Source organism: Rutilus rutilus (genome assembly GCF_951802725.1).
Source record: "Rutilus rutilus genome assembly, chromosome: 10".
NCBI classification, from domain to species: Eukaryota; Metazoa; Chordata; class Actinopteri; order Cypriniformes; family Leuciscidae; genus Rutilus; species Rutilus rutilus.
This window is the reverse complement of record NC_140215.1, coordinates 17,839,606-17,863,215: the sequence shown is the minus strand read 5'-3', so window position 1 is coordinate 17,863,215 and position 23,610 is coordinate 17,839,606. Positions and strand designations below refer to the sequence as shown.

Sequence of the window (23,610 nt, the reverse complement as noted above, 5' to 3'; positions counted from 1 at the left end):
TGCGTACGCACAAAAGAAGGCGTACGCCGCTCTCTACGCAATAATAGGTATTTATGAAAAGCAAACTTGATGGGAAAATGTACAGTCCTTCACGCAAACTCTGACCCAGGCGTACGCACAAAAACGGGTGAAATGAGAAATGGCGACACCGTCGGCAGATGGAAGAAGCACGTGAAAGTGTGTGGAACTGTAGACCGTTGTGTAAAAGAAATGGCAATACTGCCTCTCATAAATAACATGAAGACTTCACAAAGCAAGTCTTACAATTAACAGCCTACACGAACACCCGTTTGATCGAACTGCAGTGTAAAACAAACAAAATCAAACGAAGATTTCAACAGAAATGCAAATTAACACATATTTGCAAAAATGAAATATGTTCTGCAATAATATTGGCATGTTATGCAATTCATCCTCATAACACATCTGTAGCTTGTCAGATGCAATCAAATGGATGGTAATAAAATGCCATGATGCCATCACAATGCGTAATGACGTACAATGGCTGATCTTGCGCTTCACGCTTTCGCGTGAGTGAAGTTACGTTTCTTGGTTTTCCTCTCTGTGTTTGCCATGATTTCGCAATTGATGAATATTAACTTGTGGGCGTTTCACGGACTATTTATGGGCAACTATGGGCGTGACATGAAGCCGCAAAAGCTGCGCTACATTTAGAATTGATTGTGATTTATTAAGGGAAAACTGCTTAGGATGTGCGTGCGCACGGTTTTATAAATCCGAATATTTTTGTGCGTACGCACGTCCTATGTTTCATCCGTACGCCACTTCTGATGCAAATCCTACGCAAAGTTTTATAAATGAGGCCCCTGAACATCTTTAGCCCTGCCTTGCACTTTCATTATTGTTTTGTGCCTGTCCGAATTAGCACAGAGTGCCTGTTTTGAACACAGAAGGTAATGTGTGCTGTTTCTGTCTCACCTGCGCATCCACACCTGGGTGATGACGTCGTAAATGACTGGTCATATTAGAGCATACAGGACTCACATTGAGCAAAGTTTACATAGAGTGAAGGTTTTTTTTTTTTTTTTTTTACCATCTCTATTGTAACAGCGTATTGGGATACCAGAAATTAACCCAGACAAGAGATTTATATGATGCAGGCAGCGGTTCTATCAACGGCTTGTCTCCTTCACTTGCCATACTGAACTGCAACACACCAACATGTGAGGAACTGTGATGTCAGCAATAGATCTACATACTAAAAGTTCATTGTATGCGTTTCACATGAACGTAGCTGTCCAGAGTGTATCCATCGACAGAAACATACATTAGCGGAATTGTCTGTCTGTTTTACATGTTATTATAGATGCCTCATCAGATTTGAGATTAACCACGGTGCAAGTCAGAATTAACGGTTAGCATTTGTTTATTTAATTTTTTTACAGAGAAATGTTATACCTCTAATAGCATGTACAAATAAAGAGCACTATCGGTGCTGTTTGTATGTCTACTTGTGTGTTGTTTGTTATATGTTTTGTTTCTATGAAGGGATGGATGTGCCCCTACGCTTGGTTGGATGACAAATTTGCCCTGTGTGTAAAATGTGGGTTAAGATGACATTAGTAATGTTGGTCCACACTAGTGTGTGTGCATTTTTGCAAAAGTATGTGTGTCCGTATCATGGCTAAGAGACGCTGTAAGTAAGCTGACACTGATGACGCAGGGCTCTCGCCTACAGTGTTTCTCAGCTCATTTTCAGATGGTAATTCGCCCCTTCCAAAGCAAACTCACAGAGTGTAAGGAAACGATTATATGCATGGCCGGCCATCCGTCAACATGCCCTGGGTTCTTTTCTCAGCAACCAACTTTGTCCAAGCCTTTTAAGAATTTAAAAATATTCCCAGAGACAAACAAGAGAAGAAACAGAGTATTTGATATGAAATATCTCGCAGGTGGGCTCCTGTTGGTCCCTTGTTTATGTGATGCATATTTCTTATTTCTTTCATTCTTTTGTTCTTTTTCTGTCAAAAGAAACAAAAAAGAAGTAACATTTTTATAATTATTAAAATATTGGCTCTACTGTCATACCATATTCTCAACAGATGCTGTTAAAAACAAAAGAAAGACTGAAAGATGTCAAGAATACTGATGTAAAATGTACGGTATAGTCGCGAGAGGACAGCCCACAAAGGTTAGTATAAGGAAACTCCCTTTAAAGTAAATAAAGTACAGGGTTAGCCCGCAGTCACCATCCCCATTTAGTGGAGAAAGATGGAGAAAAATAAACAAGGTAAAAGTAACCTCAGAATGAAAACATCTTTTGTAATATCTCATTGAATGTAGTATAATCCAAAGAAATCTCTACTTTAAAGGCTTCTATTCCCTCGCCGTGTCCTTTGGATCAACTTCATCAGACCTCACTTATTAATTGGCTTTTTGCGTTTAGCCGTAATTCAATCGCGATTGACCTTAGTGAGCAGGAGCCCAGCTGAGCGGGGCCATACCACATCATCAATCACTGAAATCCACAACGCTGGTGGCCGCTATTAAAGGCCAGTCTTTGTATTAAAACAGAACAGCCCAACTGGACATGTTTGCATAAAGTCACATGACAATCAGGTGTCCTTTCAAGAGTTTCAGCCCTAAGGAACACATCACCGCCACATCACAAAGACACTCCTGGAAGGACTCGAATGTAATGCTGCTCTGATTTCCATTGTTCTCCGCTCTGGCAGAAGAGTGAATTTGGTTTCCATAGCACTTAACTGGCATCAGATGTTTGCAGAAAGTCCCACGCACCCGATCGGAATGCTAAGATTGATGGCCAGCACTGTATTGATCCCAATGCTGTGATCTAAAACAATGACAGTTCCTCCTAAGATGGGGACCACAGTGCTATCAAGCTCATTGAGGGGAAAATCCATCACAGGAATCTCTCGCTAGACTCTCATTGTCAGGAGGACCAGGTTTTCATTAGCCCATTTAACTCAGCACAGATAACTGAAGCTACTTTTCAAAGTTGGTGGGGAAAAGAGGGTATTTGGCTGCTTTTTAAAAAGCAGTTCAAAGGCATGGATGTGACTCTCTGTAAGGCGGCCTGCCGCCAATGACTGACTGGCGGAGCGATTCTGTTACTGAAGCAGATGGCAGGATATCCTGCTGTAGAGATTGTCTCAGAACGGTTCAAAGGGAACAGCGCAGTGGAAATTATGCGCCTTGGTCCCATATCGAAGTAATAAAGTCGCATCAAAGACGCCGATTACCTTGTTACATAAACCAGTGCCACAGCTTCATAGTTGTGTGGGTTACATTATTTAATTGAAGCGAAATGTGTGTATAACATTGAGTTGTGGACTGGGCGGCTTAGGAAACCATTCCAATGTATTGGAAAATTTGCTGTTGGTCCAGCGCAAGCATGTTTTGTAAATACGCATATCTAATAAAAGCTGCTTTTGTGGTAAAGCTGCGATGGATCTGCTGATGTTGAACTTCTGCTAATCCTGCTTTTCATACTTGCTCAGGTCCCCGTGGAGGCCTTGATTATCACTGTACTCCCTTGGAGTCGGTAGCCACCAGCGGTCAGAAACTCATCACTTGGCACCCGAGCTCCAAATCCTCATGCGCCTTGCTACTCATCCTGTAGCACTCTCTTTTTTGATTGCTCTTAAGCCTTAATGTGGGCAGGATGGGGTGATGAGGAGATGGGCTTTCTTAATCAAATCGCTGAGCGTTTAATCTTGTCGGTGAAACATCTGGTGGGCACCTTTTTTCATTTGTTTCTTTGACATCGGATTCCACCACCTCGTGCTTTGAGGACATTTTCAAAAGGGATCTCTATCCTTGTGGCACGAAGACTCTTCAGTATGTGCCCTGTGAAAATAATCCAATGGTAAAGCCCAAAGGTATGGCATGCGTCTGATCTCCAGATCACGTGTGCCAGGAACGAACCACAATTGAGTCCATATGGTGCTTTCAAGTGCTAGGAGCGAACCGTGATAAATAGGAATGAATCAAGGATAAAGCCCCTGGCTTCAGAGATTTGTCCCAAGCAGCTGGCTTGTGGCCATAGGTTTTGCCATGATGTAATCAGGACATGCAGGTATTTATAAAACACAAGTAAAAATGTGTCATCTTTGATTATTTGCTCTTTGCTCTTAGCTTGCTCTTTGCTTTCTCTACTATTTTCTAGTCTCAGACCTCAAAAGACCTCAGACCATTTTAGAAACCCAATCAAAGTGTTATTAATAATATTTATATTTTAATAATAATTAAATATTATGTAAAGTTTGCTGTGAACCAAAAAGCTCTCAGATGCTGAATACACTGGATCACAAGCTGCTAAGGTGCTGCGCTTCGCTTTAAAACACACAGCGCATCAGACTATAATGTTATTGAATTAGTTTGCAGCACTAAACTATATGATTATCGGGCATCCCCATTTTTTTCTTTTAATTTTACATTTGATGTAATTAATTATTCGCTCTTCATCTCTTGCAGTTCCTTCAAAAACCCCTCAGTTGTTTCGGAACCCCTGTTTGAGAAACCTTGACTTTCTAGTTTGAAGTGACCGCCGTGTGTATATCTTGCTAACAGCCTTGTGTTGCGAAAAGGCTGACGTTAGATTCAGTTGGTCACTTTCTTTTCCACAGTGCCCAGCAAGGGCTCAAAAAATGTCTTCTGGAGTTCAACTGTTGTCTTGGAAAACAAATACTTGAGTTCTCTTTTCGATACAGAGGTGACGTTTTCATCCTGCTTACACCTGCTCAGCTTGTTGACAAAAAGAAGAGAGCATGTAAGCAAAGTACAGACAGTGAAACATGACATCATTGCTCATGTTATGTGTGTAACTGAAACAGAACTGGGCATTTTTGCTTACTGTTCTGTCTCTATGGTAACACCACCTTTACACACATTGTTATAAATTTCTTATCATTTTAAACTAATTTCAATCTGCCATCTTCCATTAAGCAAACAAATATCTCTGTTTAGAATAAAACAATACTTCCATTGCCACTGTTAACATCTAACAACTGATGAACGGCTATGTGCTTGTAAGGGACTTAGATGTTGAGGTTTTGTTTGAAGTGATCATGCTGTTATGCGTCTGTTTCACATGACAGATGTCATAGAAGGGGCAGATTTTGACACAACTGCACAAGCCATGTCAGATTTGGTAAGCCATATGCACATTACATAATACAGAAAGTCTGTCATTGCTAACGCATTCCATAACCGATGCGATCATATCCGTCATTTGCGTTAAATGGAAATGGGGCAAGTCTGTAGTGTCGCTGGAAACCTCTAGTAGCCTTCTGTTTGGTTACCTCCTGTTGACCTACTTTAGCTGTACTGCATGTCAGTCTTTGTCATTAAAATTTGGAGTCCTCATCCCAACGCCCTCAGAGGTATGATATTTTTATTCTCAGTGTCACGTAGAGTAGACTAAAGTCCAGGATGTGTGCCGCAGTTGGGACAGGAACTTTGGCGTTTGACTATGAGGTCAGTTGGTAATAATGAATGTAGATGTTAATGTGCAGTAATGACCTTCTCTGTCCACATCTCAGAGGCTCTCTTCAGGTCTCCTGTGCCCATCATACCAGACCTCTGTCAAGCCACCCTACAGGGCACCCACACTGATGAGACTAATGCTGGCCACGGTGCTTTCAAAATGACACACTTGGCCGCATTAAACCTTTGCGTGATCGTTCGCTTTCGCTCAGTGGGCAGAGAGTGTTATAGGGATGTTTCAGGTTCAATACAAGTTAAGCTAAATTGACAGTGTTTGTGGCATGATGTCTGTTACCACCAAAAATAATTGTGACTTTTTTTTTAAGAAAAAAGAAAACATCACGGTTACAGTATCATTAATGGGGCTGATAGCATATAGTTTATAGCGACAAAACTTGAATATTTTACACTGCCATGCAAAAGTTTGGGGCCTGTAAGGTTTACTATAAGGATGATGCATTTATTTGTTAAGAAATGCTGTAAAAACAATGCTGAAATATTTTTACAATTTAAAATAACTGGTTTCTGTTTAAATATATTTTATGTATTCCTGTGATTGTCACGGTGGGTTGCAAGAAGGCAGACAAAGAAGAAGATCATTTCCAATACAATGTTTTAATAATAATCCAGAAGACAGGTGGATGTGAGGGACAAACTTCTAAAGCAAACACAAATGAGGATGATTAATCAACCAAATGAACTCATAATGATGGTGACCATGGTAACAAAGGAGTGGCGGGAAAACTGAACAAAGGAAAACATGTGACTAATGAAAACAAACTGTGACAGTGATGGCATGCTGAATTTTCAGCATCATTACTCCAGTCTATGCTGATTTGATGCTTAAGATTCTGTTGGTTTTGGTCATTTTAATGCATCCTTGCTGAATAAAAACATTTAATTTCTTCTTTTTCAAAAATGAATGTTTACATTTGTGTAAATTTATTGGAAATATTTCAATTTCAATGCCAGTAAAGTCAGTTGTCGAAGTAACTAAAGCTTTGGTACTTTTTTTTGCTATCATTTCATGCATCTCAATCTGACTTGTGTTTTTAAAAGGAAAGTGCTCTCAAAGGATGCAATATTTGATATAATCTATAATTTTTCCATTAAATTGGAGCTTCTTGATCAGCAAATAACAAATAAAAGTGAACATTTAGACAACTCTACAAGTCAAGTCAATTCAAGTCACCTTCATTTATATAGCGCTTTTTACAATACAGATTGTTTCAAAGCAGTGATAATAGGAAATGAATGGAACAGAGATTGTTTTGGCTGTACAACAGCTCTAAAAGAAAGTCATTGTCAATCTCTACAATTCAGTTCATACATGTAAGTGCTTTAACTAAAATATTTGGAATTTTATACCCTTTGGGTCATGTGTCCTTCGATTGTAAGCGCCTCATTATCATCATAACTTTTGCTTTCTTTTTTATTTTATTTTGTGAGTTAAATCTATTTTTGGTATTAATCAACATTATGCTACAACTGAGCTTAACTTGTAATGAACCCAGTTACTTTTAGCTGTCCTGAGCTACCCAGAAGAACTGCCCGAACTGCCAGAGAAAGTTTGCGCGTAGCTCTCTCCGCTTCTAAGCCGTCACAACGGCCAACCTCAAGATCAATGGAATTTTTCATTAGCCTGGGAAAAAGAGACCGCTTGTGATTATTGCCAATAAAGGAAATTAGATGAAATGATTTTTGACTTTGATTTTCTTTCCTCCCTCTTTTCCCCAACCGTCCTTTCACATTTAATCAAATGCAAGGTAAAAGTCATCTCTTAAATTGCGCCTGATTTATAAATAAGCTAATTGGTGGCATTCTCCCTCTCCTGTCAGTGGACACGGCTGTGTTTTTATTGCCTAGTCAAAACCTCCTCGTGTAATTTTCAAAATGGCCCTCGAAATGAAATTTTCCTCCCAGCTTGCAAAGCAGCTCCATCCCTCATACCTTGCCACAACCACCTTCTTGTCATCTCTTTAGTGCAGCTTTATGTAGCCTGGCTCTCCTGTCCACATCTGTTAGTTAATTCATCCATTGTGAAACTCTTCCCTGACACTTTTATCAATGGCTAATCTAATGGAGGTGAACTGTTGAGTGACTGCTCTCATTGATACTCTGTCTTTCTCAGGGACGTTGGGAGAATAATAATGACACCGTTTCATATTTGGATGGCCATTGATCGCTGCTGAATGCATATTTACTGAGATGGAAAGGGGATTAGAGCATTGCATCTGAAACGACAACTTCAAAAGAGCGAATAGCGAATGCTCTGTAGACATTTATTCTGTGGCTTTAACAGCTTTCTTTGAAGGTTCTTCCATTCAGACCACAATTTACCTATCTGTATTTGACTAACGCTTCCAGAACTTGATTTCATCTAAAAATGCACAAGCATATACACGATTGTGTCCTGTACCCGGAAACGCTTTCAACACAGTTGAGAAGATAAAGAACCAATGAGAAAAGGGAAATAAAGTGCTGCTTTCTCTTCTCGTATAATTATTTATGACCGGTACACAACTAACTTGGAAAAAGTGGGCGGGAGAAATACACCCAACATTGTGGTGAGTCGAGGCAGCAATCTGTACGTAACTCAGAGAGAAAGTCTCTTTATACTCGACTGCCTTTACAGACCCTTTTGTTTTGAAGTTGATGAGTTCTCCAGCACTTGGAAGAATCCACATATATTATAAACATATTGTGGGAAGTCGTGCTAAATCGGTTAGTAGTTTGTCATGTTGTATTGCTTCCCTCCACCACAGAGACTTTGGCTCACTAAAATACATATATAAGTGCCACTTAGGACATCCTCTTTATTCAAGCCAGTTTAATGAACTGTACTATTGCATTATTTGTTTTCCTTTTATATTTCATTTCATTTTTCCTTCCCAAATATGTCTTGTTGCAGAGTGACCATGTTAAATAATTTTTTTTTAAAGAAAGGTCTACTGTATCTGTAATGGAATCTTTCATTAGCAGCCAAGTGTTTGCTGTTAGTGATCTGCTCATTAATCTTTGGAAAATGATGTTGCATCATGAATATCTTGAATGGCTTTTGTAAATGTTTTTGACTTATTCAATCTGGACTAAAGGTATAGTGTCATATATCTGTCATTTCATAAAGCGGTACAAGGTTGTTTCTTTTTGGATTTTTACATCGCCTTCGGTTTTGCTCCACTGCAAAAAATAATAGAGCGTCAGTAAGCATGGGGGAATCTCGCTCTCAAGCAGCTAATTGGCTCGCGTCCATCACACAACCTACAATTAGGACTCGCGGTGCCATGGAGGCATGGGCTGTGCAGTCGCAGAGAATGGAGAAAGTGCTTTCTGCATTTTATGGATTGCTTTTGGCAGAGAATTACGTGAAAATGTGACTTGTTTTAACTTCTTTGACTTGTAATAATCATCGTGGTTGCAGAATACATCAGTCCGGCTGTGTGCTCGACATATTTTAAGGCCGGGGAGAGAGAAATGCCACATGAGGGCCCTTTTTTTTCTTTTTTAAAATGTGGTTTTAGTTACCTTCTTTGTTTATTTTGCTCAAACATGTAATGTTCTGACTGGTGTAGCATATGAATTATTTGCTCCTTATGTTGTTTTTCATTATAGAAATCAGTGAACGTTTGAGAAAAACATGTTTGAATCAGGAATGTGTTTACAGTCGTAGTGTGTTTTTTAAATAGTTTTTCCATAGTTTCTCTTATGTTGTTTTATAGGGCTTTTCCTCTTTCGTCCTCAGATTCCTCCCTGCTCACAAACGTCTCAGGCATTCAGTGCGGTGTGATGATATCCACGCTCATGCTGCTCAAAGCCACGTTCAAACCTCAGGTCCAAGGTAACACTCTGTAGCACTGAAGGCTGTTTGTGCATTAAAATGGCTATTTCTTGAGTAAATGATGGGGGCCTAACTAATGACCTTATAATAAACTCCAGCAGTTGTCCAGACCTCACCATAGACTCTGAGCTACCTGAGAAGATTCTCAATGTGGCGGGGCCACAGCAGTCCTTGAAGCCCACGAGTTTCACACCCCACCAGGAGACGTTGGACAATCAGCCAGTGTCCCGTACGTATGATGATGATGATGAGAGAGGGAAACTTCGGCCACTCCACATAGTCTGGCCACATCGCTGGTAAGACGTTCATGAAAACATTAGAAAGATTTATTCATCAAGAGCTTATTTAACATGCATTTATTTATAGAAATGTGGATTTAACAAAATACATTAAATATATCACCTTTTAACATTAACTGACTGATTCTTTTTTTTATTTTTATTATTATAATGACAATGCATTGTAAAAATGTTTCTTCAACTTTGGGCACCTTTTATCTTGTGAACTTGCATGCAATATATATATATATATATATATATATAATTTAGTAAAACAAACACTTACATCATTTCTGTTTGATAATGTTATATGGTTAAATGACAATTTAAACAACTTAATGGATGAATAGTCTTTCTAAGGCTAATTTCATATCTAGCATTTGTTGTATACTCAAATCAACACAATTAGTATATATTTTAGACTTTTGTGAATTTGATAAAATGAATTTTCACACTATAAACATAGGAATAGTTTATAATTATGTATCTCTTTGTTTGTAATCATAGTTTAACTTTTGTCTGAGGCAAGGGTACAACAATAAAATGTTAGGCATAAGGCATCTGATAAGTAGATCAAATAAATAACTACAGCATGGCATTCGTTTAAAAACAAAAAAATCCTGTTGTCATAAAAATCAACCCATGGTACATGAAAGTGCTGACACCCTTATTTCATACAATTGTGGAAACTGCAGAGTTGAAAAATTCTAGAAGATTGTTGATCATTTTCCTGTTGAAATAATAGCTTTTAGCTTTCACTGTTCCCACTAAACAAAGAACTCGCATAGAAATATAATGCGAGGACCTTGTTTCTCAGCAGACTTTAAACACGTGCGACATAAAAGTGCCTCGAACATTAACCTGCATACAACTACCATTCTGTGAGTTATTTGCTTTGGATTGTCCAGGGAATTGTTTGACAGTACGGCAGAGGCATGGAAAATGGATAACATGCTTGTTTTGGTACAACATGCATAGATAGACCACTGGTTCTAAGCAGTTCGACCCCCTCGATGGTTGTGTAATATATTTCAGCATCATCTCATTGTTTCTCAAGATCTGTCTTGGCGTTAGAATATTATCAGTGCCATCGGTGTTTGATTCCTTTCAAAAAAAGTTTTGTATGAACAGATTCTCAATTGCAGAAACGACAACAGAAGGGAACGTCTGTGCCATTGAGTTGTGTTCACGGGGACTGATGGGGGAGCGATGAGAAAATATTTTATTGCCCGCAGGATTGCTTTGTGGTTTTTGTTGAAGTTTAAATATCTTCCACTCCCCATATTTTAGACCTCTTCTTGGCATGAGTGGAAGTCAAACAGCATTGTATCTCTACCTCATTTGCCATGGGCTGAGAAAAAAAGAAAGAAAAAAAAAAGAAACTGTTGCTCAAGCCACATATTTCTCCCATGACTCTTTGCTCATCTCTTGGCAGTGATGATATGTTTCCTTACCAAAAAACACCCATAAATCAGATTAACAACCGAAAAGACCACCGGTGTCGAAGTTTGATGCTGGCACAGGGATTTTGCAATGTTTGTTTGTGTTATGTATCTGTCATTCACCTACTCTTGTATCAGTAACAAAAGCGTCCATTGTGTAATCTCTTCAAAACTGAGCAAAACACAGATGGATTAGCGCTGTTAACATCCATGCCTCGTAAACGTTGGCTTTGGTCCGAGTTAAATTGGGATTTACACAGGGCGAGAGCTGCTGGAAAATAAGAAGGGGCTTGGATTATCTTTGACAGTGTGTCCCATTTCATCCTTTTTTCCAGCCTCTCTTTTTGTCATCATCACTGGTTGCAGATTGTTAATCTCCATGTGGCCTGGATAGGTCTTCATCCGTTGGATTACAGGACTGTCTTATTGCAGGCGCTGACTGGGGCGTATGGTCAGAGAGGGCAGCTGTTTGCAGGTGCATGTGATGAGGGCTTAAATTTGCTTCTGAAAAGCCCATTTACCTAAGAGGGTAACCTTGTTTTTCACGGTGACCAACAGGCACATGTTCTTACAAAAAAAAAAAAAAAAAAAAACTGCAGTGAAGAAGACATTTACTAAAGTACTCCATCAGACACATGGGCATGCATGGGCTTTCCCTCTGCTGGACCTTTGTATTTCAGGCGATCATTCTCTGCTGGCAATTACGCAATGTTTTTTCTTTTTCTTCTGTGGCCTGTCTTGAAATCCAGACATATTTGTGCATCTCTTGTTCTTCGCAGACTGTGCAGCGGGCACTAATGACCAAGTAAAAAAGACACGGGCACTGACTCGTCACCACACTGTGCTGGCATGGATCGTGACTGGTTCCACAATTCTTCCTGCGCCCTGCTCATCGCCAGAGCCGCTCTGTCGAGACCCCCATTAGAAAGGGATGGCGCTTGGAAGGAGTTTTGAAAATGGCACAAAGGATTTAAAGCCGACTTGCGAGCGAAGGCAGAATTCCAGAAAATATTTGACTTTTGATGTTTGCACACAATTAAAACTAATGATTCAGGGTCACGTAATAGTAGAGAAGTGGAAAAGAAATCATTTACTGAGAGTAAACATATTATCAAAGACGTCAGCACATGCATTTTCACAACCATTCGTGTATAGTTACCCCCTTATTAGGACCCCACTGTGAACCCCTCCCTGCGGAGGAACAGTGAGAACTATCGACACGGTCATGGTTTGTTTTGTCTTGTTTCACCGGAGTCTTTGCCTCCGCTATTTTCAGCTGACCCTAATCAATCCCCAGATAACTGAATCCTGGGCTTTCAAGAGCCCCATTAATTAGCCCTTTCGCTTCCTTCTGATTTGAATCCTTTAACGTCATGCATTTGCAGTAAATAGAGTTTGAATTTTAAAACATGCACCTCATGGGTGCGACTTAAAGGGGAATATTTAATCATAGCTGTCTAAATGAGAGGATCATATTCTTTTAAGTGGTACCGGATGACTGCTAATGAGGATTCGCCGGGTCCCTGCAGAACCCTTTTTTTGTATTTGTTTTATTTGGTTTCTGTATCATTGCACTCTAAGGTCAAAGGGCAAGAAAACCCCCTATTTTAGTATTGGGAAGTAACACACACACACACACAAACACACACTCACAGTAAAAAATGTTTTATTGTTGTTGAAGGAAATTATTTAGCAAGGGTGCATTAAATTGATCAAAAGCTACAAAAAAATTATATTTGTGTGTGTGCGTGCGTGTGGTCCTGGTAAACCCTACGTTAAAGGGAATGTCTCAAAATGTCCCAACAAAGATGGCAATATTCGAAATCCTTGTCCTTGTGGGGACATTTTTTTGGTCCCCATGACAGCTTATAAATCAAATTAAAAGTTGAAAGTTTGTACAGTATAAAAACCATTGTCTATGGAAAGCCCCTATAAAACATGAAAACCCAATGTGTGTGTGTAATTGTATTGCATTTATTTAATCAATTATTTAATGGAATTTTATAATAATATCAAAATATACAATATGTATAATAAATATTTTATAATAATAAATACAAGTATTTATTATGAATACCGCTTAGAAAGTAAGAGCAATCGTGATTGATTTTTGCAGTGTCCATTTGTCCATACTTGCAGTATAATCTCCACCTCAAACTTTATTTGGGTCATCCATGTTTGGCACCTATCATAAACATCTGCATTTAAAATGTCCCTTAAGTGTAGCTTGTAGAAAGTTTCTTATAATTAATCGCTAATATGCTTGTGATGTACGTTTATTAATCTGCCCAGACCAGACGTCACAGGCCAGCAGCAGCCGCAAGTGCATTTTAGTGAACTTGTGTTTGTGCGGGTCTCCACTCTTCCAGTTTTAGTGCGAGAGGCACGTTGAGCCCCAGCAATCCCTGCATAACATAACTGACATATTAATTAACCCTCCGCTATGCTGTCAGTAGGAAATAAGGCATCATGGTCCTCATGAAGGCTGTTTTAGTTACTAGACTGACAGGCCGGGTAATAGGCATCCCTGCAGTCGCCATGTCACCTCCCCGCAGGTCAACCAGTCTTAGTCCGGAGGAGGTAGCAATCACATCCACAATGTAGCGAATCAAAGAGGCTGCAAAATTAATGAGGGAATCAACGTCAAGCCAAGAGGGAAAAGGCAACATAAAAGAACCGGAAATGAGAGGAAATAAGCCCTCACTAATACCTCATCTAAGGAGATTCCACCCAAGTGGGAGGTGTCTTTTGTCAAAGCGCTTCTGCCCCGGTAATTGTTTTTGACCTTCAACGTCGTCATTTTTGTGAAGAGAGCTCTTTCTCAGATAGTATACCGAACGACAGTGCTGACGAGCTCAGAGATTTGTCAGAGCCTCTTTTGTGCAACGTGTATGAGCTCTGTAAGGCCGTTGTTCGGTAACGTACCTCTGCTTTATCAAGAGGATGAGCCGCATGGATCACCATTTTACTGTCAGGGTTTTGAAAGGACTTCAGGCGCGCAGTTTAGGCCAGAGAGAAGGATTTCAAACCAGCACACCGAGGGTCGTTGTATTCGGAGGGAAGCTTCTTCATCAGATGTGCTTTCTTTTGGTTAGCCGCATTTCGAATAAAACCGCAGTGGAGCGGTCCGAAATGCACTTCGGAAGTAATTACGTGAGAAAGAAGACTTACAAGTTTGCGGCCATTTGATAACAGAATTGTTTAAAGCAATTGGTTTTTTGGAAAGAGTAATCATCCGGCTCAGTTATCAAAGATATGCAGTAAATTGTTTTATTTAATTACATTTAAAAAAAAAATTTTTTTATACATGTGCATAATGGTGCGTTCCAGGCAACCTGTAACCCGTGTTTTTCCAACCTTATACCCGTGAAAGTGCACTGGAACGGCAGTCAAACCCGTGACTTCCCACCCGTGAACTCGTACTAGATCGATGAACTCCCAGTTACGAGCTCTGACGTCACATAGCCCGCGAAACCATACAAAACAACAATGGCAGCCGGTGAGAATACACTTTAGGACAATATAACGTTGCAGGCAAATTAATAAAAATATAATAATAATAAATAAACAAGGAGTAAGCACCTTTGGCGACAGAAATTATTACAAATGCGCATAAGCCCCATAAGGTCCGCCATGCTGGTTTGTTTACATCTAGCTACCACAATTCCTTGCGCTCAGGTAGTTTGGCGTGACTGGCCTGGAACGCTACAAAGTCGTGAGTCGTGGTTTGAAGTCGTGATTTACGTGCTCAAAAACCTGCCTGGAACGCAGCATAAGATTGGGCAAAATACTCATTGATCTTCTCACAGTACAAAATAAAATTGAAAGAGAATTTAATAAAACATATTCTTTGAAGTACTCCTCATTTAATCTTCTCAGAACCTGTAAAGTGTGACTTGGATTTAAAGGCACACTTTAGACTTCAGAGTGAACTATTTTTGAGGTAATGAAGCGTTGCCAGTGATCGCTGTGAAGCTGCTCACCAGATCTCTTGGCTGAGCTCAGAACTTTAATGGAAGCACACCAGCAATCAGCGTCCTGGCTGGATCACAGTGACAGAACATGTGGCCTCAGCTTCAGATGTGTAATTAAGGTATACGAGCTGTGATTCCAAGAGGAACTTTGAGAACTTATACCACGCACCCTAAAATGTAAATAATTGTATTAGCATTTCCATTTGTTTACACATTTCTGCAAAATCAAAATTAAAAATGTCAAACACTGACATTTTTCAGGGTTTTTTATCACAGATTTTACCTTTTCTCCGTATGTTTTTTATTATTTCAACAATAACATCAGAGCATATGTAAACAGAAAAGTTGAAGGTCTTTAAAAAATAATGAAAAGCAGAAATGGTCACAAATTTTGCATGGATATTTTGTAGTTGCAAAAATAAAGATTAGTTAAAGATGCTAATAATAATAATTGTTAAAGATTATTATTATTATTATTATTAGTTAAAAATACTATATGTGTGTGTGTGTGTGTGTGTATGTGCAATTCAGCAAGGGTCCATTAAATTGATCAAAAGTCTTGTACTTGTGTGGTTGGTGATGTTCCTCGTTTAATGCATAATTTAATATAAATATGCTGAAATAAAATATGCTATTATGTTTAAATGTTAATGTTAATATGATGGGCACTGATTTAAATTTTCTACACTTTATTTTTTGTTACTTTCCTGCTATGAATTAATTTGTATTTATGTTATTGTTTCCAAACTGTGAAATAATCAGTGTTTTGTCTTTCTGGCTAAAGGGAACATGACAAAGACCCACAGCTGTTCTTCCAGACCTTACTGAAACTCAAAGAACGACAGCTGAGCTTTGAAGTTTCTGTCCTGGGAGAGACCTTCACTGACGTTCCAGGTACATCATGTGCTGCGTGGATTAGGGATGGGGATATAATTAAGCATTTATGGTGTGATAACAGTTTCTGATGTCATGCACAAATGTAATTACATGTTTAACTTTGAAACAAATTTGTTAAGTGCATCGCTTTAGGTTCAAAGATTGTCTGTTTATCACACACAGGCAATGTTTTCATTGGCAAAATACACTCCTCATTAGTCGACAATTATGTTTTAATATCTTTCGGACAGTCTTAAGTATTTATGGTGTCGTGTTCGTTTCATTTATGTGCCCGCACACTCTAGCGCTGCCAAAGCGAGACTTACAGGAAACACAATCTCTTATATTGAGATGCAAAGTTTTATAGTGGCATAAACAGCCATGGGACCAAAAGAAATAAACAGATCGTAAAGGTTGCTCATGTTATGAAATTATGTTTACGATTGCTCGGAAGGCAATCACATTGAAACGGTTTTAATCTATTTTGATTTTGCTAATAGGATCACATTATTGATTATTTGTGCCCTTCTCCATTTTATGTCCAAATTTATGATGGCCTTGCTTATTTTATCTCCTCGCAAAATATGACCAAAATTTTAAACATCCCTCTCTCCGCTAATTACTACACGCCGATATTGAGGCCTCTGTCCCTTTCTCCGTTCCTTCCCACTATAGACATCTTTTCAGAAGCCAAAGAACAGTTGGTTGACCACATCCAGCACTGGGGTTTCATGCCCAGTAAGGAAGATTACCTCAAAGCGCTGTGCCAAGCAGATGTCGTCGTTTCCACAGCCAAGCACGAGTTTTTCGGAGTAGCAATGTGAGTTTCATCTGCTGTCTGTCACAGAAATATGTTCTCTCCAAACAGAAAGTCACCACAGTGGTTTATTTATGTTGATTAGCACAAGTGTTGTTTGCTGCTTTTGTGAAATTTAGGAAAAGGTATCAGTTTTAGTCAATGTAGTCATTCATATTAGTGAATTACCACAGAATTCACAGCATACCCCATTTGTTTAGCGGCCAAAGTTATGTGAAGCTATACAAAATCAACGCTTATGCAGAAACACAGCTCCATCATGCTGCATTTTAGCACAAAATGCGAAGATTACCTTGAGCGTGTAATTCTCCAAACCCCAAACAGGCCCAGAAAAGTTCATGGCTTAATTGAAAGGTTGCTTTCAATCCCAAAGGCCTGTCCTCTCCTTCTGGGGTTGTTTCACAGTCAGGAGGCTACTGCGTGTGCTTCGGAGCGACCTTTGAAAGCACCAGCCTTGATGTGTTCAGTATCGCCTGGATCAATATCTTCAGTCACCTGTGCTTGACTTTTGAAGAGTTTGTTAGATAATGCCCAGAGCCAAGGTAGCACTCATCCAAAGTGTGCTAGCAGGGGCTCATTCCACACAGGGGACTCGGTCATCCTTGTTCTCTACGCTAAATGTATACATCTTATTAGATGACAGCATTGATGCATTTTCTGGGCTGTGATATCGATTGGATGGAAACATCCTTTGCTTTGCGAGGTAACGGTTTAGACTCGCGTTCCCTCTGGGACTCTTACTACATACGGCTGAGGTTGTTCTCGATTTCATTAGATCAAAGTCCAGCGGAGAGGAGGAATAAGGAGACTCCTCAGCTGTGTGCGTTTTAAGTTTATGTCCTCAGGCGATGTGTGTGTTCAAACACTGATCAAACACCTGCTGTCGGCTTTTCTTAATAATGTTTAACTTCCCAAAAACATCCCTTTTGAATTGAGCTGAATATGGGTAATTTATGCCTGGGTGTTTCTTTAACTATGAGCACACCACAGGAGAATTGTCTCTTTTTTATTTTGAAGAATTTGGACAAATCCCACCACAGTGTCATTTCTACTACCATTCTTTTGATAAAAATGACACTAATTTGTATTGTTAAGGTGAATGTCTAAAGCTAATAGCTATGTTATGTATCCTAAGCAAATGCACATAAATAATATTTGGACAATTCATAATTGCATCATTTAACACAATAATATCTTGATTTGAAATGATGCACAATAAAATAATAGTAATATTTATCACTTCTCATACTTCATCTCAAGCGTACTCTTTACTGAGATACATTTGATACATTTGTATCCTCAACAATTAAACTAAATTTAAAAGAAAAAAAAAAAACTTTCTTTGGGCAAAAGTTTTGGGTTTGATTGAAATTATGCCCCAACAAGTTGCTATATACAGTGAGGAAAATAAGTATTTGAACACCCTGCTATTTTGCAAGTTCTCCCACTTAGAAATCATGGAGGGGTCTGAAATTGTCATCGTAGGTGCATGTCCACTGTGAGAGACATAATCTAAAAAAAAAAATCCAGAAATCACAATGTATGATTTTTTAACTATTTATTTGTATGATACAGCTGCAAATAAGTATTTGAACACCTGAGAAAATCAATGTTAATATTTGGTACAGTAGCCTTTGTTTGCAATTACAGAGGTCAAACTCGCAATACATGGCCCCGGTCATCCTCTCCTTAATACAGTGCAGTCGCCCTGTCCCATGTGCAGAAAAACACCCCCAAAGCATGATGCTACCACCCCCATGCTTCACAGTAGGGATGGTGTTCTTGGGATGGTACTCATCATTCTTCTTCCTCCAAACACGTTTAGTGGAATTATGACCAAAAAGTTCTATTTTGGTCTCATCTGACCACATGACTTTCTCCCATGACTCCTCTGGATCATCCAAATGGTCATTGGCAAACTTAAGACGGGCCTTGACATGTGCTGGTTTAAGCAGGGGAGCCTTCCGTGCCATGCATGATTTGAAACCATGACGTCTTAGTGTATTACCAACAGTAACCTTGGAAACGGTGGTCCCAGCTCTTTTCAGGTCATTGACCAGCTCCTCCCGTGTAGTTCTGGGCTGATTTCTCACCTTTCTTAGGATCATTGAGACCCCACGAGGTGAGATCTTGCATGGAGCCCCAGTCCGAGGGAGATTGACAGTCATGTTTAGCTTCTTCCATTTTCTAATGATTGCTCCAACAGTGGACCTTTTTTCACCAAGCTGCTTGGCAATTTCCAGCCTTGTGGAGGTGTACAATTTTGTCTCTAGTGTCTTTGGACAGCTCTTTGGTCTTGGCCATGTTAGTAGTTGGATTCTTACTGATTGTATGGGGTGGACAGGTGTCTTTATGCAGCTAACGACCTCAAACAGGTGCATCTTATCTTTAGGATAATAAATGGAGTGGACATTTTAAAGGCAGACTAAGGCGGCGTTCACATATCGCGCCTAAAAACGCATAGAAAACGCTAGGCGCGCCACGTTCTCCTTTTTCCAAAGCGCTCGGGTGGTTGCGCTCCGGAGGCGTCTGTCGTTGCTAAGCTTGGTTCTTGTCACGTGACCTGCGGTGCGCTTGCGGCATTCTGAAAAGTTGAGATGTTTTTATCTCGATGCGGCGCGGACGCGCTTGGAAAAAACGAGCGCGTCGCACCGCGACCGCGTCGCACCGCGACCGCGTCGCTTCCATTATGAGCGCGCATACCGCGCGCCTACATTTGAAATAACGAACTTGCGCGCGCAAAAGACGCGATATGTGAATAGGCCCTAACAGGTCTTTGAGGGGCAGAATTCTAGCTGATAGACAGGTGTTCAAATACTTATTTGCAGCTGTATCATACAAATAAATAGTTAAAAAATCATATATTGTGATTTCTGGATTTTTTTTTTTTTTAGATTATGTCTCTCACAGTGGACATGCACCTACGATGACAATTTCAGACCCCTCCATGATTTCCAAGTGGGAGAACTTGCAAAATAGCAGGGTGCTCAAATACTTATTTTCCTCACTGTATATAAAAAAAGTGTAATTTTCACAAAATAAATACTGAAATGTTTTTATTCACCCTTTGTTTAGATTATCAAAATCTTACATTTAATAATTTCTATTCTTTGGTAGATTTTAATATTTTAAGATACAAAATCTGGGGAAAGTGTAAAGCAATGAAATATGTACATTAGACATTTGAAAAGTATAACGTGACCATAAAAAAAAATCTGTTCGTTTCAATAAAAATCAACCCCTGGGACATAAAAGGGCCTGAAGTTGAAACGACATCCACTTACTAAATCAATTTTGCTACAAAGGACTAATGACATGAGAAAAAGGCCGCAAGACCCCAGAACTTGAATCACCTGCTCAAATGCTTTCGCCGATCATTCCTTGCGTCTCATTGGTCAGCTCCACGCCACGCAAGGGGACTTTTCTCCACCGTGTTCTGTCCTCGTTATTGTGGAAATTAGCCTAATCTGATTAATTGTCAGCAGACGCCCATCCGTGCCCTCCAGAAAAACAGTAAGGCAGCCAAGCAGAATGATCGCCTAATTATATTTGAGATGAAAAGCCTGATAAGCATTTGCACGCTCACACATTAACTGCATTGACATGGAACTGACCTTAATCAGTTTCATACGACGGGCTGTCATAGACTCCAGCCGAGAAACTTTGATTTACTGTGTTCACTGTGAATTTGATCAGGGAAGGGGATGTTGACGTTGCAGAGTAGGTAATACTACACTAAACCTTCACTGTCTGGTGTTTGCTCAAGGACGGTGACTGTTGTGCTGTTGTTTTTCTTTTCCTTTGTAGAGAAATTACAGCTAGGCGATGTGTTCGTTTTTAGTTTTTTTCTCCAACTGGCTTATAATGCGTTGGGATAAAGAGATGTAAATAAAAATGCATGTTTCATTGCTTTGGTGCGAATATATGAACCCACCAAAACTGCATCTATCCATTATTCCTGAAACTGCAAAAAAAAAAAAGCTTTGTTTTCTTATGTCACAAATCTGAAGGTTTGCTGTTAGCGGTGTATGAGTGACCATTAAATATGGAATGATACAAACCACTCTGAAACACAACTTTGTGACTCTGAGACGTTTCACAAAGGAGGAGATTTGTCCCATTGCTCAATCAGAATCTTGAATTTTCTGCCGTGAATGGCAGAGGGCTAATCGGATATTAAAATATGCATGGTTTTAGCATGGGAAATGAGATGAGGATCTGATGGTGAAGGGATAGATGGATAGACTCATTAAATATTAATATTCATTCTACAAAATATTTAAACAGCCGGTCATTTCCACTGCCAGCAATAGGGGTTCAAATGAGTTGAATCAGTTGGGAGCAAAGTTTGCCCTAGATTGAACTATTTGATGAACTAAAAGCATGAGATAGTGTGCAAAACTATGCCATAGTTATGAGGTAGCATTAGTTCATTAGGTATTTGAAGTAGAAAAATGATTTGAAAATGCTTTGATCTGCTGTGTATAACGCTTGAAACTGATCAAGGTGTAGTCCAGGGTGCCGCTCCATCTGTCAGTCGGTCAGTTGGAAAAATAATGATCCCTCTAGTTATGATGGCTTTGTTTAGTATTGGCAGCTGTTTTGGTTTGTCATCAGCCTCATTGTGCTGAACTTTTATGGGCACTGTTTCAGAAATTTCTAATTGGGGAAATGGAGTCATTTGAATAGATTTGGTCAATACAGCACTGATTGAACCTTATATGACATAAATCTTCTCTTTCAGGTTAGAAGCGGTCCATTGTGGTTGTTATCCCCTGTGTCCGAAGGCTTTGGTCTATCCTGAAATATTCCCTGGTAAAATTCTAATTCAAAAAACTAGCTCAATTTCAAATGCAAAAGCAGATTTATTTGTCACAGGCAAAGCGGCTATGTTCAACTTCTGTGTATAATGACTTATTCATCTTAAAGCACAATCGAAGAATTTGCCATAAACCATTCTGGCATTTTTATATAAATAAATAAATATAACCACAGTTCAATAATGTACAGCATCACACACAGCATGGTGTCAGCTGAATTTTTAATGCTTAAAGTGCCTGCGATCTCATCTGCTCTTTGAGGTTTCTTACTTATCAAATATGGATTTTCCTCTTGTAGCAACATATCTGTATTCAACACCTGAACAGCTGTGCAAAAGACTACAAGACTTCTGCAAGCGTCCACAATTAGTCAGACAACATGTTATTCAGGTAAATAATGTTCATTTCACTGGGAATCAAATCAACCACAAAGACTTCTACAGAGAATTCAAACATTTTTAGTGCTTTTTAGTCTTAAAACACTGTGATTCAAGGCTAATACATGATCAGTTATCAATGCAAGTCTTGCGTCTTGCAAGAATCATTATTATAACCTGCCTTTTTTTTTTTTTTTTTTTTAATCCCGTTAAGGTATACAACAAATCAGTCATGTCAAGTCATTTATTTGTGGGTCACAAGTCTGTTATCAAGTACTGTGGACAGCAGGAGAAAGAAAAGCAATGCTGCATGCAAAGAAATACTTTTTAATCAATTTAATCATGCACAGTTAGGAAAAGAGAGTTAGTCTTATTTTCACAGGGAAAGAAAATGCTTCCTGTTTCTTTTGTTTTTGAGGGCAAAGGTCATGCATCCACTGTATTTTGAGGTGGATTTGCCACCACGCAAGATAAAAGAAAAAACAAAACAGGCTACATTAAATATGGTTTGACATCAATTTGAGTTATTGAATTATTGACTTGATATACACATTTGATAAAAATAAATATACAATAAAAAATGATGAAATTATTCAAATCTACATCCTGAAACGAAACCACTTGAGAACCACCACTTCACTAATCATTAAACAATCGGATTCCATATCTGTCATAAGACTTTCACAGTTCTCTGCTTTTTCCATCTCATTCCCTCGTATTCTCTTTGTCTCTCCGTTTCCTAGGTGAACCTCAGCGCTTTTTCCTGGGACACTCTGGGGGACGGTTTCAGGTCCCTCCTGAGAGCAGACAGTGACATGATGTCAACAGAGGAGCACATGTCATGATTCGTGACCCCCAAGAAATACATTATGATTTAAAATCCAGCCTCATTGTTAAAGAAAGTTTATGACCCATAAAACCTCTCTGCTATTATTTAAGAAAAACATGTATATGTGATTTTAATGTCCTCGTATGCTGGAGAAAAAAAAGCAACTTCATATTTGTGGTTAATGAAAAAAAAAAAAAAAGAACAAAGTAAAAATAAACAATCAAAAAACCTGAAACCGCTTTCGTGTCGCGCAAAGGCGGGCCCACCTCATATTTCAGTTCATATCCATTTTTATCCTTTGTGCCGGAGGACTCCAGCCTGGAATTCTGGAGTCTTTGGTTCCCACTCCGACAGAGCGGCAGCCAAGTTGCGGCTTGAAACGTTGTGGGCTCTTGCTCCACCTGAGGTTGCCAGGTTGTGACAAAGTCCCCCGAGGCTCAGTAAAGGTTGATGCAAGGCTTCCCCAGGACTGTGGTTGAATCTAAATATGGTTCTTTTATTTTCCTTGCGTCGGAGATCTGGCTGTGCGTTGCAGCCGGGAACCCGCTGCATAATTAAGGGGGCATGGTAACTAGCTATTTATATGTGTTTGCAAAATGTAAAATCTGGGCAAACTAACAATGGCCTGTCAGATTTTCCATAAAGATATAAGTGTCTGCTTTCACATCACAGCAATGCCACAATCACACGGCCCACTTCAGGCCTGCCAACATATGTGTTATTAAAAGAGGCCTGACTTTTATTGCAGGAGTTATTGAAGGATTCCTCCTTTATTATCAGACATTTTCTTAATAAAGCTGCGGACTTTCAGGCGTTATTATATCAGATGCATCGATTTTTCAGGTGCGCCGGACGGAGGATTCGAATTAAAGGCTCAAATATAATCACGC

The 23,610-nt window shown here is 39.4% G+C and overlaps 1 protein-coding gene across 5 annotated transcripts in view; it reads left to right on the top strand.

Moving 5' to 3' along the window:
* gtdc1 (glycosyltransferase-like domain containing 1) overlaps positions 1 to 22,904 on the top strand; it is a 39,947-nt gene extending 17,043 nt beyond the window's left edge. For 3 of the 5 annotated variants that reach the window (XM_084422297.1, XM_084422296.1, XM_084422298.1), the window contains exons 5-11: positions 9,212 to 9,307; positions 9,406 to 9,603; positions 15,786 to 15,895; positions 16,553 to 16,697; positions 21,439 to 21,509; positions 21,813 to 21,904; positions 22,635 to 22,904. In XM_084422297.1, coding sequence (XP_084278423.1) covers positions 9,212 to 9,307; positions 9,406 to 9,603; positions 15,786 to 15,895; positions 16,553 to 16,697; positions 21,439 to 21,509; positions 21,813 to 21,904; positions 22,635 to 22,736 — 814 coding nt within the window. In that variant the 3' untranslated portion in view covers positions 22,737 to 22,904. The remainder of the gene's footprint in view (positions 1 to 9,211; positions 9,308 to 9,405; positions 9,604 to 15,785; positions 15,896 to 16,552; positions 16,698 to 21,438; positions 21,510 to 21,812; positions 21,905 to 22,634) is intronic. The other 2 variants (XM_084422300.1, XM_084422299.1) reach the window with 1 other exon arrangement.
* Positions 22,905 to 23,610: the final 706 nt, after the last annotated feature.